General features: G+C 41.9%; 1 protein-coding gene across 26 annotated transcripts in view; it reads right to left on the minus strand.

The window, feature by feature from the left end:
• KLC1 (kinesin light chain 1) overlaps window positions 1-12,307 on the minus strand; it is a 66,228-nt gene that overhangs the window by 23,390 nt on the left and 30,531 nt on the right. For all 26 annotated transcript variants that reach the window (XR_015556036.1, XR_015556040.1, XR_015556039.1 and 23 more), the window contains 7 exons: window positions 9,432-9,519; window positions 8,715-8,816; window positions 6,379-6,552; window positions 6,132-6,231; window positions 2,789-2,838; window positions 2,632-2,699; window positions 650-758 (listed from right to left, as the gene is read on the minus strand). Coding sequence is in view for 21 of the 26 variants with exons in the window: in XM_087447867.1 (XP_087303993.1) it covers window positions 650-758; window positions 2,632-2,699; window positions 2,789-2,838; window positions 6,132-6,231; window positions 6,379-6,552; window positions 8,715-8,816; window positions 9,432-9,519 (691 nt within the window). In the remaining 5 variants the exon portion in view is untranslated. The remainder of the gene's footprint in view (window positions 1-649; window positions 759-2,631; window positions 2,700-2,788; window positions 2,839-6,131; window positions 6,232-6,378; window positions 6,553-8,714; window positions 8,817-9,431; window positions 9,520-12,307) is intronic.

Here is a 12,307-nt window from a genome sequence, read left to right on the forward strand (position 1 = left end):
ATCTTCAGAGAAGTGTCTACTTAGGTCCTTCGCTCATGTTTTTAATTAGATGGTCCTTTCGTCTTTATACATTCTGGAGACTACACCCTTACCAGATATGTGATTTGCAAGTATTTTCGCCCATTCTGTGAGAGCCTTTTCACTTTGACGGTGTCCTTGAATGTACAAACATCTCTAACTATGTGAATCTAACTGGTCGAGTTTTTCTTTTGCTGTTTGTGCTTTTGGTATCGTATTTACAGTCTTTTAAACAACATAATTTTATTTGTACAAACTATTAAAAATTTTCTATTTCTAAATCAAACTTTCAATAAGTCACGTAAAAGAGAATCACTGAACTCAAAGTTATAACAGATAAGTTAAAAATAGAAGGTATGCTGGGGGCCCGCCTGGTGGCGTAGCGGTTAAGCGCTCGCGCTACGCTTCCGAGGCCCGGAGTTCGAAGGTTCGGATCCCGGGCGCGCACCAACACCCCTGCTTGTCAAGCCATGCTGTAGCGGTGTCTCATATAAAGCAGAGGAAGATGGGCACAGATGTTAGCCCAGGGCCAATCTTCCTCAGCAAAAAGAGGAGGATTGGCAACAGACGTTAGCTTAGGGCTAATCTTCCTCACACACACACACACAAAACAAGAAGGTATGTAACTGACCTGTTTACGTGACCTCATGGCTGCTTCTTCCAATGTTTCTGCAGCTTCATATTTGCCTTGACGTCTGTAAAGTGCCCCAAGGTTTTTTAAAGTAGTTGTAACAGTTGGACTATAAGAAAGCACATGACATACAGAACTATTAAATATAAGTTTTAGAGCAACCAACACACAACAGCACATAATCTAATGGACTAAGAGGCTTATGTTTGGTTAAAAATATTTTTTTAAATTTCGATGGAACTTTTTTAAACTGTAAAATTCTAAAATGTTCTGCTATCTCAAGCATCCCCTGCCTACCAGTGCTGTTCAGGGCAGTTAGGGTTGACCCTGGCACTTGCACTAGACACCTCTGCAGGGCGGGGTCCACTACACTGAGCCTTGTGGCTAGGGGATGTGCCCTTGCCCTCTTCCAGGCTGCGGCCACTCTCACACAGTCCCAGCCACTCTGTCCACAGAAATGTCTGTGCTGGGTCTGTCTAGTGACTATCATGCTTCCCCTGGAGGGAGAGCTTATTCTGCGTTGAGCAGTAAAGTAGACACGGTGTTTGTAATGTTGCTATTCACCTTCTCCCTTCTCTCCACAGGTAGAGGGGAAGCAGAGCAAATCCAAACCTCACCAGCAACGGGGTCTGAGTTAGGATGAATGCTGCATGTGTGAAGGCAGAATAAACACTATGGACAGGGATGGTGTGTTCTGTATTCTTGACTGAGCAGTCTTACTAAAGAACTAGAAACAAACCTAGTTCATTTTAGTATAGATACGTACTTCAAGAGACATTTTTCTTACTAATGATAGGTACTTTAGATACAGAAATAGAGAAGCTATGCTCGCTGTCTTTGAGACAACTACACAGTAGTGGGAGAAATAAAGCATATAAATGTAAGATATTATGGTAAGTGCTATGGGGAACCCAGAGTAGGGGTATTTATTCCAAAGTAGGGGTTCAGAGAGCTTTCCTGAAACAGATGACTGGTAAACTGAGTCTGAAAGGATGGGTGAGACTGAAGATAAGAAAATGACCACAGGGGGCCGGCCCGGTGGCACAAGCGGTTAAGTGCTAGCGCTCCGCTGTGATGGCCCAGGGTTCGCCGGTTCGGATCCCGGCACGCACCGCCGCACCGCTTGTTAAGCCATGCTGTGGCGGTGCCCCATATAAAGCAGAGGAAGATGAGCACGGATGTTAGCCCAGGGCCAGTCTTCCTCAGCAAAAAAGAGGAAGATTGGGGCTGGCCCAGTGGCTTAGTGGTTAAGTGCGTGCGCTGCGCTACTGGCGGCCCGGGTTCGGATCCCGGGCGCGCACCGATGCACCGCCTGTCAGGCCATGCTGTGGCGACGTCCCATATAAAGTGGAGGAAGATGGGTATGGATGTTAGCCCAGGGCCAGTCTTCCTCAGCTAAAAGAGGAGGATTGGCAGATGTGAGAAGAGGGAACAAAGCTGTCTGCAGCAGCCCGTGGTATGGAGGTGGCAAGCACAGGCTCACAGGGCTGGTCATGGAGGGGCTCACACCACCCGCTGCAGACACCGAGGCCCTGAGGGCCTCAAGGAAACAGGGCAGGTGTATGCCTAGGGTCTCCCTGTGGCATCCCAGACACATGTTTGCAAAGTGCTGGCTTTTGCAGGTCTGCTGGCCTATTTCCCATGAGTCTGCTCTATGGCCAACTTAAATACCATGTCCTTGTCTAGCTATCTCTTTCTCCTGCAATTCAGTAGTTAGCCTTGGACAAAATAGTATTAATGGACAAAACCCGTATTTACCCCTATTATGGTGGGTTTTGTGTATGTAGATCATCTCATTTACCAAGTATGGGATTTTTTATTGGAATTTGGGAAAAATACGAGACTGTGCAACCACACCACCTTAAGGAACTTTACACAAGGAAATTTACACCTTAAGGAATCTACGCAGGGTCATTTACAAGCTGCCTTTAAAGCATTAGTACCTTCCACAGCTGTGTGTGTTTTCAGTTAAACAGACATACCTATCAACTTTGCAGGCCTTATACCAGCCACCATACTCTCCAAAAGATGTCCCGTCCTTTTGCTTTCCCTAAATTATAAAAAATAATTTCAAATGAATAATTATCTTGAAAGCAATATATCCAATTGAGAAAATCTCTGAAAACAGTATATTCTTACTTTGCATTCTTCTCTTTCTTCAGCGTGCATCCAAATGGGTTTATTTTCATCTAGGGAAGAAAAAATAACCTACTATAAATAGAAGCATAATAGAGCCTACTGAGTAGAAGCTGTCAAGTTTCAGTGATTGCAAGGTTTTTGTTTTGTTTTTTATATGATCCTTCTTAGATATTACTTCTCACAACTTGGACAGATGAGGTTCACAAGGGAGGAGAAAGCCTATGAAGACAGAACCAGACCACGAGAAACAAGTAGGAGATGGCCAACACGTGCAGCACTGTCAACAGAAGATGCAGAATCAAATGTACCTAGACAGGGAAGGCAACTGTCAAAAAACCTGACACATGCTGGGGTCCCTATACTGAAACTTTTTAACGCTAGAATCCTCACATAACATGTAGGAGTATTTAGAATTTGAGCAACCTAGCATTAAACAAAAGTCTAAAAAAAAAAAGTAGTAAGATACTGGAAGCAAAAGTGGAAAAGATGCAAATCAATACTCCTTTAAAGTCTTCTTACCTTCTGAGAATGTTAACACATATAACTCACTCAAAGTTTCTACAACTAATGTACCCATACCACAGAGGACAAGCAGTCTTAAAAGTGAAGTTTATGAAAATATTTTTATGACATGAAAAATGATTATGCGAAAAATGATTAAGCTACAAGCATAAGGGAAAATAAGCAGTAGATATGATTATATGTAAAGCATGGTTTCAAAAATGTAAATCAGAGCCAGCCAGCTGGCACAGAGGTTAAGTGTGCATACTCCGCTTCGGTGGCCCAGGGTTCGCAGGTTCGGATCCTGGGTGCGCACTGACACACTGCTTGTCAAGCCATGCTGTGGCGGCGTCCCATATAAAGTAGAGGAAGATGGGCACGGATGTTAGCCCAGGACCAATCTTCCTCAGCAAAATGAGGAGGGTTGGCATGGGCTGTTAGCTCAGGGTTAATCTCCCTCACAAAAAAAAAAAAAAAAAGGCAAATCCATAGGCACATAAAGAAGGAAAAATGTGGGGCCAGCCCAGTGGCACAAGCAGTTAGTGCACGCACTCCACTGTGGTGGCACGGGATTCGCCGGTTTGGATCCCGGGCGTGCACCAACGCACCGCTTGGCAAGCCATGCTGTGGCGGCGTCCCATATAAAGTGGAGGAAGATGGGCATGGATGTTAGCCCAGGGCCAGTCTTCCTCAGCAAAAAGAGGAGGATTGGCAGATGTTAGTTCAGGGCCAGTCTTCCTCACAAAAAATAAAAAATAAAAAAAAATTAAAGTATTTACTAAAAAAGAAGAAAAAATGTTAAAAGATGTATTTGGGTGATGAAATTATGGGCAATTTTCACGTTCCCATCTCTCCATGAACTTTCAAGGTTTCCTGCAATGAAGACCTATTTCAGGCTCCCACCCAGTCCACCTACTCATCAACTATAAACCCTGGGCAAGCTACTTAGTCTGCAGTGTCCTCGCTCCTAAGAAGGGGTAATGTTTGACCCACTTCACAGGACTTGAGAAAATTAAATAAGGTTACACATTTAAACTGCTTAACTGCAAGACTAGTAGTACGTGGTTAACTATTATTACTATGATTATTATTCATCATGTCATAGAAGAAGAGTGAAACTAGTTTTAAATATTGGTTTTAAAAGACTGAACAGTATTTAAAACTTACTAACACTGTTATTTAGTGTGGTTTTAGCTCCATCTACTAAACTAACTCTATTGCTAGAACAGACAAGTAGACACCACAGTTAACAGAGCTTGATTTCCCAACAACGAACCAACTCATGGACTTCATTCACTGTGCGCACTGTGAGCAACAGAAGGCCCCCGTGACACGGAAGGTCATGCACCGACAGCATCACAGGACACATCAGCATCTCGCCTAAAGAAAAAATGCCTGTCTGTCCTATGTTTTAACATTTGTATGGAGGATAAATCCGAGTATAGAAAACTACTTTTAACTAGAACCCAATTAACTGAACTTCACGCTACTATTTTTAGCAGAAAAAATCTAGCAAATCACAAGGAAACAAGTCTTCCCCAAGAGTAGAATTATTTAAAAGAAGCATTAAGGAGATGGCCTGGAATCACTACAAAATCAGCACAGCCTCTGCAGTTAGATGAAGATACGAAAGCTCCCTATGAACTATAAATCGCCAGGGAGGTCACTTGTTGGCCCTATCCTGCCACACAACTGCAAATACAATCCAATTCCAGAATGATGAACCTGAGGCACTACTATATTCTGATAGCAAAAGAGATTTACTGCTCCACTTATTAACAGAGAAAAAAAAACAAACACATTTTTCAAAGATTTTTCCAAAATGGTTTCTAGAAAATCTCTTTAGAAGAAAAATTTTATTAACCAAAACCTCTCTTTCCCTACACATTCTAAGGTTTCCTGGACACCAGTAACAACTATCCTCATTCTGAACATCTTATGTAATACATGATGGAGGGAAAAAAAAAATGTCTTATGTACCACAAAAATATTGTTTTACTGAGCAATTTAAATCCTATAAAATATTTATTACAATCTGAGTATTAAGCACCTATAATACTTTAAGGAATATAAAGGAGACAGGCCTGGGCTTAAGACAGTCAAACAATCCAGCAGGCCTGGGACGGGAAGAATTTGCATTTGACAGGTCCCAGGTGGTGCTGGTGCTCCTGGTCCCTGCTGGCACTTTGAGAATCATTGGATTACAGGACAATGCCAGAAAGCATTAATGACTCCAGGGAAGATTTTTGGAGTTAGCGTGTCTAAGCCATGCCTAAAGCAAGCATGGGCTCTGGAGAGGGCAGCACAGAAAGACGTGGGCAGGTGGCCATCACTCCTCCCCAGAGGGTGCACGACCCCACTGAGTTATCAGTAATGCCAGGCAAGGACACAGGCGTTCACCACGTTCACTGGATGATGAATGAATGGATGAACTGATGAGTCGATGAGCACTCAGGCTGTGTCACGTTCTCTCCTCTAAGTGCTATTTGAAAAATCGTTTCTAAAATTCAAATTAAAGTCTATCTTGATAATATTGTGTTGACTTGGGTATTACCAAGTTCAAGATAGAAATCATTATTTTTAATGCATCCTACAATTGTATCTGCATAGAAGCAGGAGTGTAGGGCCGGCCCTGCGGCTTGGCGTGCTCCGCTGCCGGCGGCCCGGGTTCGGATCCCAGGCACACACCGGTGCACCGCTTCTCCGGCCATGCTGAGGCCATGTCCCACACACAGCAACTGGAAGGATGTGCAACTGTGACATATAACTATCTACTGGGGCTTTGGGGGAAAAATAAATAAATAAAATTAAAAAAAAAAAGAAGCAGGAGTGTACATCTTACCATCTACAGAACCAAACTCCCTTTCATGGGCACGAGTGAGAATCTCTTTGTACAGCGTTTCTGCTTGCTTGAATTTTCCTTGCTTCAGATAGCAGGATGCCTTAAAATAAAATAAAATGTTTAGTATTCTTCATATGTAAATGAAGCATACATTCTTATCTACAGGTTACATTATGAAACAAAGCTCAGATTTCAGAAAGAAAGCAATTCTGGCTCTACCTACAGAGTTGTTCCTCTGTAAACATACCAGGTTATTTTTTGTTTTGGCCACATTGGGGTCATCGGGTCCCAGTTTTGTTTGGTAGATCTCGAGGGCTCTTTGATAATAATATTCTACTTCTTCGTACTTGCCCTGGTTCTGGCACAGTAAGGCCAAGTTATTTAACTGCTTAGCAACATCAGGGTGATCCTTTCCCAAAACCTGAAAATAAAAAAGTATATTAGAAACACTTACTTGTTTCACTACCATCTGACCCATTCTCCACCCTACAAGAGAGATCTGTCTAAATATAAATATGACTATGCCTCACTTTTAGGCTTACAATCCTTAAAAGGCTTCTCATGTCCTGTAACAATAAAAATAATTTGACTAGAATTTATTGAACTCTTATCCTTGGAGGGAAGGAGGGAACTGTGCCAATTTTCTTTACATAATTTAACTTCCTTAATTCTTATAATAATCCTACATGGTAGGTAACATTATCATGCACATTTTGAAGATGAGAAAACTGGGCTTTATAAAGCCTATGTTAACATGACTGCCAAGTTCTGGAAGAGCCCAAGCTTAAACCCAGCCCTCTCTGACTCTAACTACTGCATTACTCTCATTCCTATGCATACAAGCCTTCGAAGGAAATTTCCAATTCTTCAACTCCACCTGTGTATCCCTTCACATTCAGACCTGGAGGTCCCCTGCAATCACCCCAAACTCCTTTCCCTCACATTTCAAACTCCACCTTCAGGGCTCTTTGAACTCACTGTCCTAGATGCCCGAAGCTCCTCTCCCAACCCCCCACCCAGCTACTTTCCCTTCAGGTCTCTCTTCAGGACCCCTCAGAGGAAACTTCCCTACATCCTATTTAAGGGAGCCCTCAGCCCATCCCCACCCAGTTAACTCACAAGCACATCACCTGGTTTTTCTCTATCTTTCCAAGTACACTACCTGAAACTATCTCATTTATCTGTTTAGTCCTTTATTGCCTGACTCTCACTCATTAAAATGTAAGCCTCAAGAGTGCGAAGTCTTTGTCTGTCTTCGTCACCGATGTAATCTCAGCATCTAGAAAGGTGCTGGCACACAAACAGATGAATAAATACAAAACTATTTCCTTAGCACCCTGAAGAAGCAATTCATTCTCTCAACTCCGTGCCTTCTCGAGTGAGGCAGGCCTTCTCTCCACCCCTTTCTGCATCCCCTACCTCTCCCTGCCTGGAAAACTCTGAACTCGGTTATTTAAGACTCGGTTCAAACACTGACCATTTGAAAGAAGCCATCTCCAACGCACCCCTAAGCCCTGGACTTGGAGGCGGCCCTGCTGTGTCCTCTCCCAGAGCTCCCTCCTAGAAGCCAATGCACCCTGTGTTCCCAAGGTCTGTCTAGTGGACTGTGCTCCTGGGGAAGGAACTGCATCTCTGATTTGTAAATCAACAACTCTAATCAAGCAGGGGGCTCTTAAGTCCTCAATAAACATTTGCTAAATGAGGGAATGAAAGAGCAAATATTTATGAATGAATCTGGCAGATAATCCTATATAGTTCATAATCCTTAATTTGATACGTTTGTGTTCTCCCTGATTTTAACCCCAGTACACTCAAAATCTGACCATTTTATTTCATAAACATCATGCAGCTGGCAGCATGATAAAATTTTACTTGCACAGTTTGATAATAAGCCCCTTTTTACTTTCCCTTACCCAATTCCTTGCCATATGGCTCAAAATTAAATGATTAATCTCTCAGTATCATTGGTAAATAATCACAAAAAATACCAAGAAACATGAACCTGACACCTGAGTCTCTGTAATATTTGAATAGTCATACAGAGTACTGCTGAAATTCACAAGTTCCATTTTTTTCAATACCTAATCACCATAAACTGTAGCAGCTGATATTAAATATCCAAGAGACTGACTTAATCTATAGCTCTGAGTTAATCTTTAGTTCCGGAAATAATTATTTCATTTTTTTAAGCTTTATAAGCATATTTGGTGACTTTATTTTTAAATTTTAATGTTTTTCTTATTGACAGGCACATGCCCCATTGTCAAATGAAATGCCCCCATCCTTTCCACCTCCAGTTCTTGGAAATTTCTTCTTCAATAGAGTCATTTCTCAGCCACCTCAGGCTGGGAGGGCATGCAGACTCAGGGTTCCACCCTCTGAACACCCACACCCTTACACACCAATTTGTGTGGGCCAATCTGGCTGTGTTTTGTGGGCTGTCCACCTTACTGAATTAGATATTTTCAGTAAATGGTCAGTAATGACATATCACAGTGGTCACTTCTCAAAACTTAAAACTGAAACACTTAAAAAGCACAAAACACCACACCTCAGAGAACAAGAACCCCCCCTCACCCGCACCTTTTCTCTGATCTCCAGAGCTCTTTTACACAGCGGCTCAGCTTCTTTGTACTTCCCTCTTTTGCCATACAACACTGCGAGGTTATTCAGAGTTGCTGCCACCTACCAACAGAGGGAACCAGGAAGAATGGTAAACACCACCAAGGGAGAGGACTTCAGACACCACACGTTCATTTACACCCCCTATGTACAGTGAAGTGCTCTCAGTTGGATGAAGCAATATGACTTCAGTTAAAAGCAAAAGAGCAATTCACTGTAATATAGATAGAGTATACAAAGTAACACTGCAGAATACTACATGTAATCAACATCAACATGATCTCGATTTTTTAAAATTTCACTGAAAGCCACAAAGCCAACCAAAAGAGATCTGTATGCAACTCTAACCAGATTTTAATAAAAAGACAACATAAATTCTTTAGAGAAAAATTTATAGAAGTACATGCAATTTGATTTAGGATCAAAAAATACAGTCCGTGATCCATTTGAAATGGTGCTGATACACAAATTAAGTGTGCACTGGCTATGCTAATGACAGAGTCACCAGCACTGAAGCGCGTCACTGGTATTGAGTGAGTGAAGACTCCTACCTGTGCCAGCTAGTGGAAAGGCAGCTCTTAAACCTTCCCTGTTGAGTTTAATATTAAAATGAGTTGGGTAAAAACAATATTAAGAGAAAATAAAATATAAAAAGAATGAAAGACCAGATATACAAACCGCGGGATGATCTTTGCCCAAAGTTTTTTCACGGATGGCCAAGGCATCATTCAGTAGATTAGCTGCATCTTTGTATTTATTCTGGTCTCTAAATTGAAAAACATACATTAAGCTTTTTAGATGTAGCTTACTGTATCTTTTTAAAATGTAATTTTGGAACTACAGAAATAAAAGTTATGCTTCAACTATTTAAAAAATAAAAGTCAGCTACTAAAACTATTAAAAACACCTCTAGTGTAGAAGCAAAAGACTCCGTCAATAAATGTATTGGCAAGGTGAGCCGGAAGCAGACCTCATTAGCTTTGAACCTGGCCCTCCCATCTAGATCACTGAGACAATACTGCCCCCACACTGCAGTGTTGTCCTGCACATGCCAGCTGCCCCACACAGAATAAGTGACGCAGTCCAGAACAGTGGACCGAGCTTCGTATGGTATCAGATGGAACCGATTCCAGCGTCTGAGCCTGGGCTCTGCCAGTTAATGGCTATGTGGCTTTGGGACTTTAAGCAGCCTCCTGCAGTTCCAGTCAGCCCATCTATAAAGTATATTACCTAACTCACAGAGTTGCTGTAAAAAGCTAATGATATACTATGCGTATACTGAAAAAGCCTTGTTAAAAATACATACAATACATTGTAGTAGTGTCTTAATTTGGTATACAGTTTGCTACCACTTTCTTGAGTAAGGAGGAATGAGGATCTTTTTTGACTGTGGTAAGATAGAAACACCACCAGCCCAGCTCCCCTTGGTTTAAGTGCTAACTGACGATGTAATTGCAAATGAGTTATTTGCTTTGTGACATTTAGTACACATATTTCTCAACTGAGTAATAAGAGCTGCACAAGGCTTTACCCTGCAGAAGCCAGACTGCCCTACAGAACATGGAAAGTGTTAATAAGGCTTCTAGAACCTCTGAAGCACACTAATTCTGACCAAGTATATTGAGTTTTTTCCTTCATCATCCTATTACCCATTATAAACTGGCTCTAACTTTTTGTGAAAGTCAGCAAGTAGGAAATAAAGTTTCAAAAACCAGTAGACACTGAAAAACAATAACAACCACAACTACCTAAGGGTGTTGTGACAGTTAGGTGAGACAACTTATACCGAGTGCTTTCATAAACTATGACATGTCATAAAATGTCAGGGACTAGTCATGAGCCAATATCAGCCATCAGCCAAGGTCACACCAAGAGTCAGAGCACCGGTTCTCAGCAGCGGCCCAAAACTGACAGCAATCCATCTCAGCTGGAACTTGCTATAAACCTGCCCGACCAACCCCTGACCTGCGGAATCAGAAACTCTAGGGGTGGGGCCCAGCACTCCTATAACAAGCCTACCAGGAAATTCAAACTCAAACTGAAAACAAAAGTATACCACCATAAGCATTAAAATCCTAATAGAGGGGCTGGCCTGGTGGCGTAGCAGTTAAGTGCGCACGCTCCGCTGCAGTGCCCCGGGTTTCAGATCCCGGGCGCACACCGACACACAATGCTTGTCAAGCCATGCTATGGCGGCGTCCCATATAAAGTGGAGGAAGATGGGCACGTATGTCAGCCCAGGGCCAGTCTTCCTGAGCAAAAAGGGGAGGATTGGCGACAGATGTTAGCTCAGCGCTAATCTTCCTCACAAAAAAAAAAAAAGAAATCCTAATAGAAAAAGGGCGAGATAACAGACCATTCACAAAAGGACAAACAAAAAATATATAATCAAAGAAATACAAATTAAAACACAATGCTGCACTTCTCCATTAATAAAGAGTGCAAGATGACCAATACTGCCCCAGGTTGGTGACAGTGTAGCAGGAGTGAGGACTGCCACCATCTCCCTAAAAAGCAGTTTGGCAATATGTACCAAGAATTGTAAAATGTTTATATTCTAACCCATTTTAGGAATTGAGCCTAAAAAAAAAAAAAATCCAAAATCTTGAACAAAACTTAGAAAGATGTTCATCAGTATAATATTGATGGCCCCCATAAAGCTTACAATTAAATGTCCCTTAATACAAGAATGATGAAATAATGAGTTACGGTACAGCTGTAGGATGCAATATTGAATATGAACATGAATATCTATGTAGCTACTAATTTTTTCTCAAACTTTTTACTGACTGAGTAAACTCTCATGCTACAGCGTTAAGGACAAACACAAGATTGAAGAGAGGTCACCGACATCCCAGCACCCAACACAGTGATAAGTGTACCACCACGCTTGCTTAGGTACAACAAAAACCCAGGTATGTTCTACGTGTGTTTTTTATTTAACTCATTTATAATATGAGTATTTACTGTTAGCCAGAAACTCTCATGTTGTTAGTAGGCATACAATTTTTTTTTTTAATTTTTGGAATGAAATTTAGCATAATCTATCAAGATTTTAAATGCAAATACCTGTGACTAAGGAATTCCTACAATCATAACAGTAAAAACTTGCAAACAACCTAAGTGTCCATCAACAGGAAAACAGTGAAAAAATTTCAGGAATATCCCTACAGAGTACTATGCAGTCACGAAAAGACTGTGCTGCCAACAAAGTGCAGAGCTGCAGAGCATGATCTCATTTTAATAAGCGTTAAGGGTGCTTACTTTCTTTTACTGTGTGTCTTTTTTTTAAGAAATTACTTCCATGGTTGTAGTATACCCTTTCTCTTCATGGAGCCATTATCTCTCCTTTCCCTCTACATTGTCCCTATCCTTGCTCAGGTTCCCATCTCCATACCCCCAAGACCCTTTGCAAGCCTCCTGACTGGCCGCCCTGACTCCAGGCTCCGGCCTCCACTCTGTCCTGTGCATCATACCAAAGTTAACTCCTAAGACCCAACTCGGAGCCCACTGTTGCCCACAGGCACCCTCAGCACAGCCCGAGAAGCCTCTCT

This window comes from Ceratotherium simum, chromosome 24, assembly GCF_057802395.1.
Source record: "Ceratotherium simum simum isolate JZ-2026a chromosome 24, ASM5780239v1, whole genome shotgun sequence".
NCBI classification, from domain to species: Eukaryota; Metazoa; Chordata; class Mammalia; order Perissodactyla; family Rhinocerotidae; genus Ceratotherium; species Ceratotherium simum.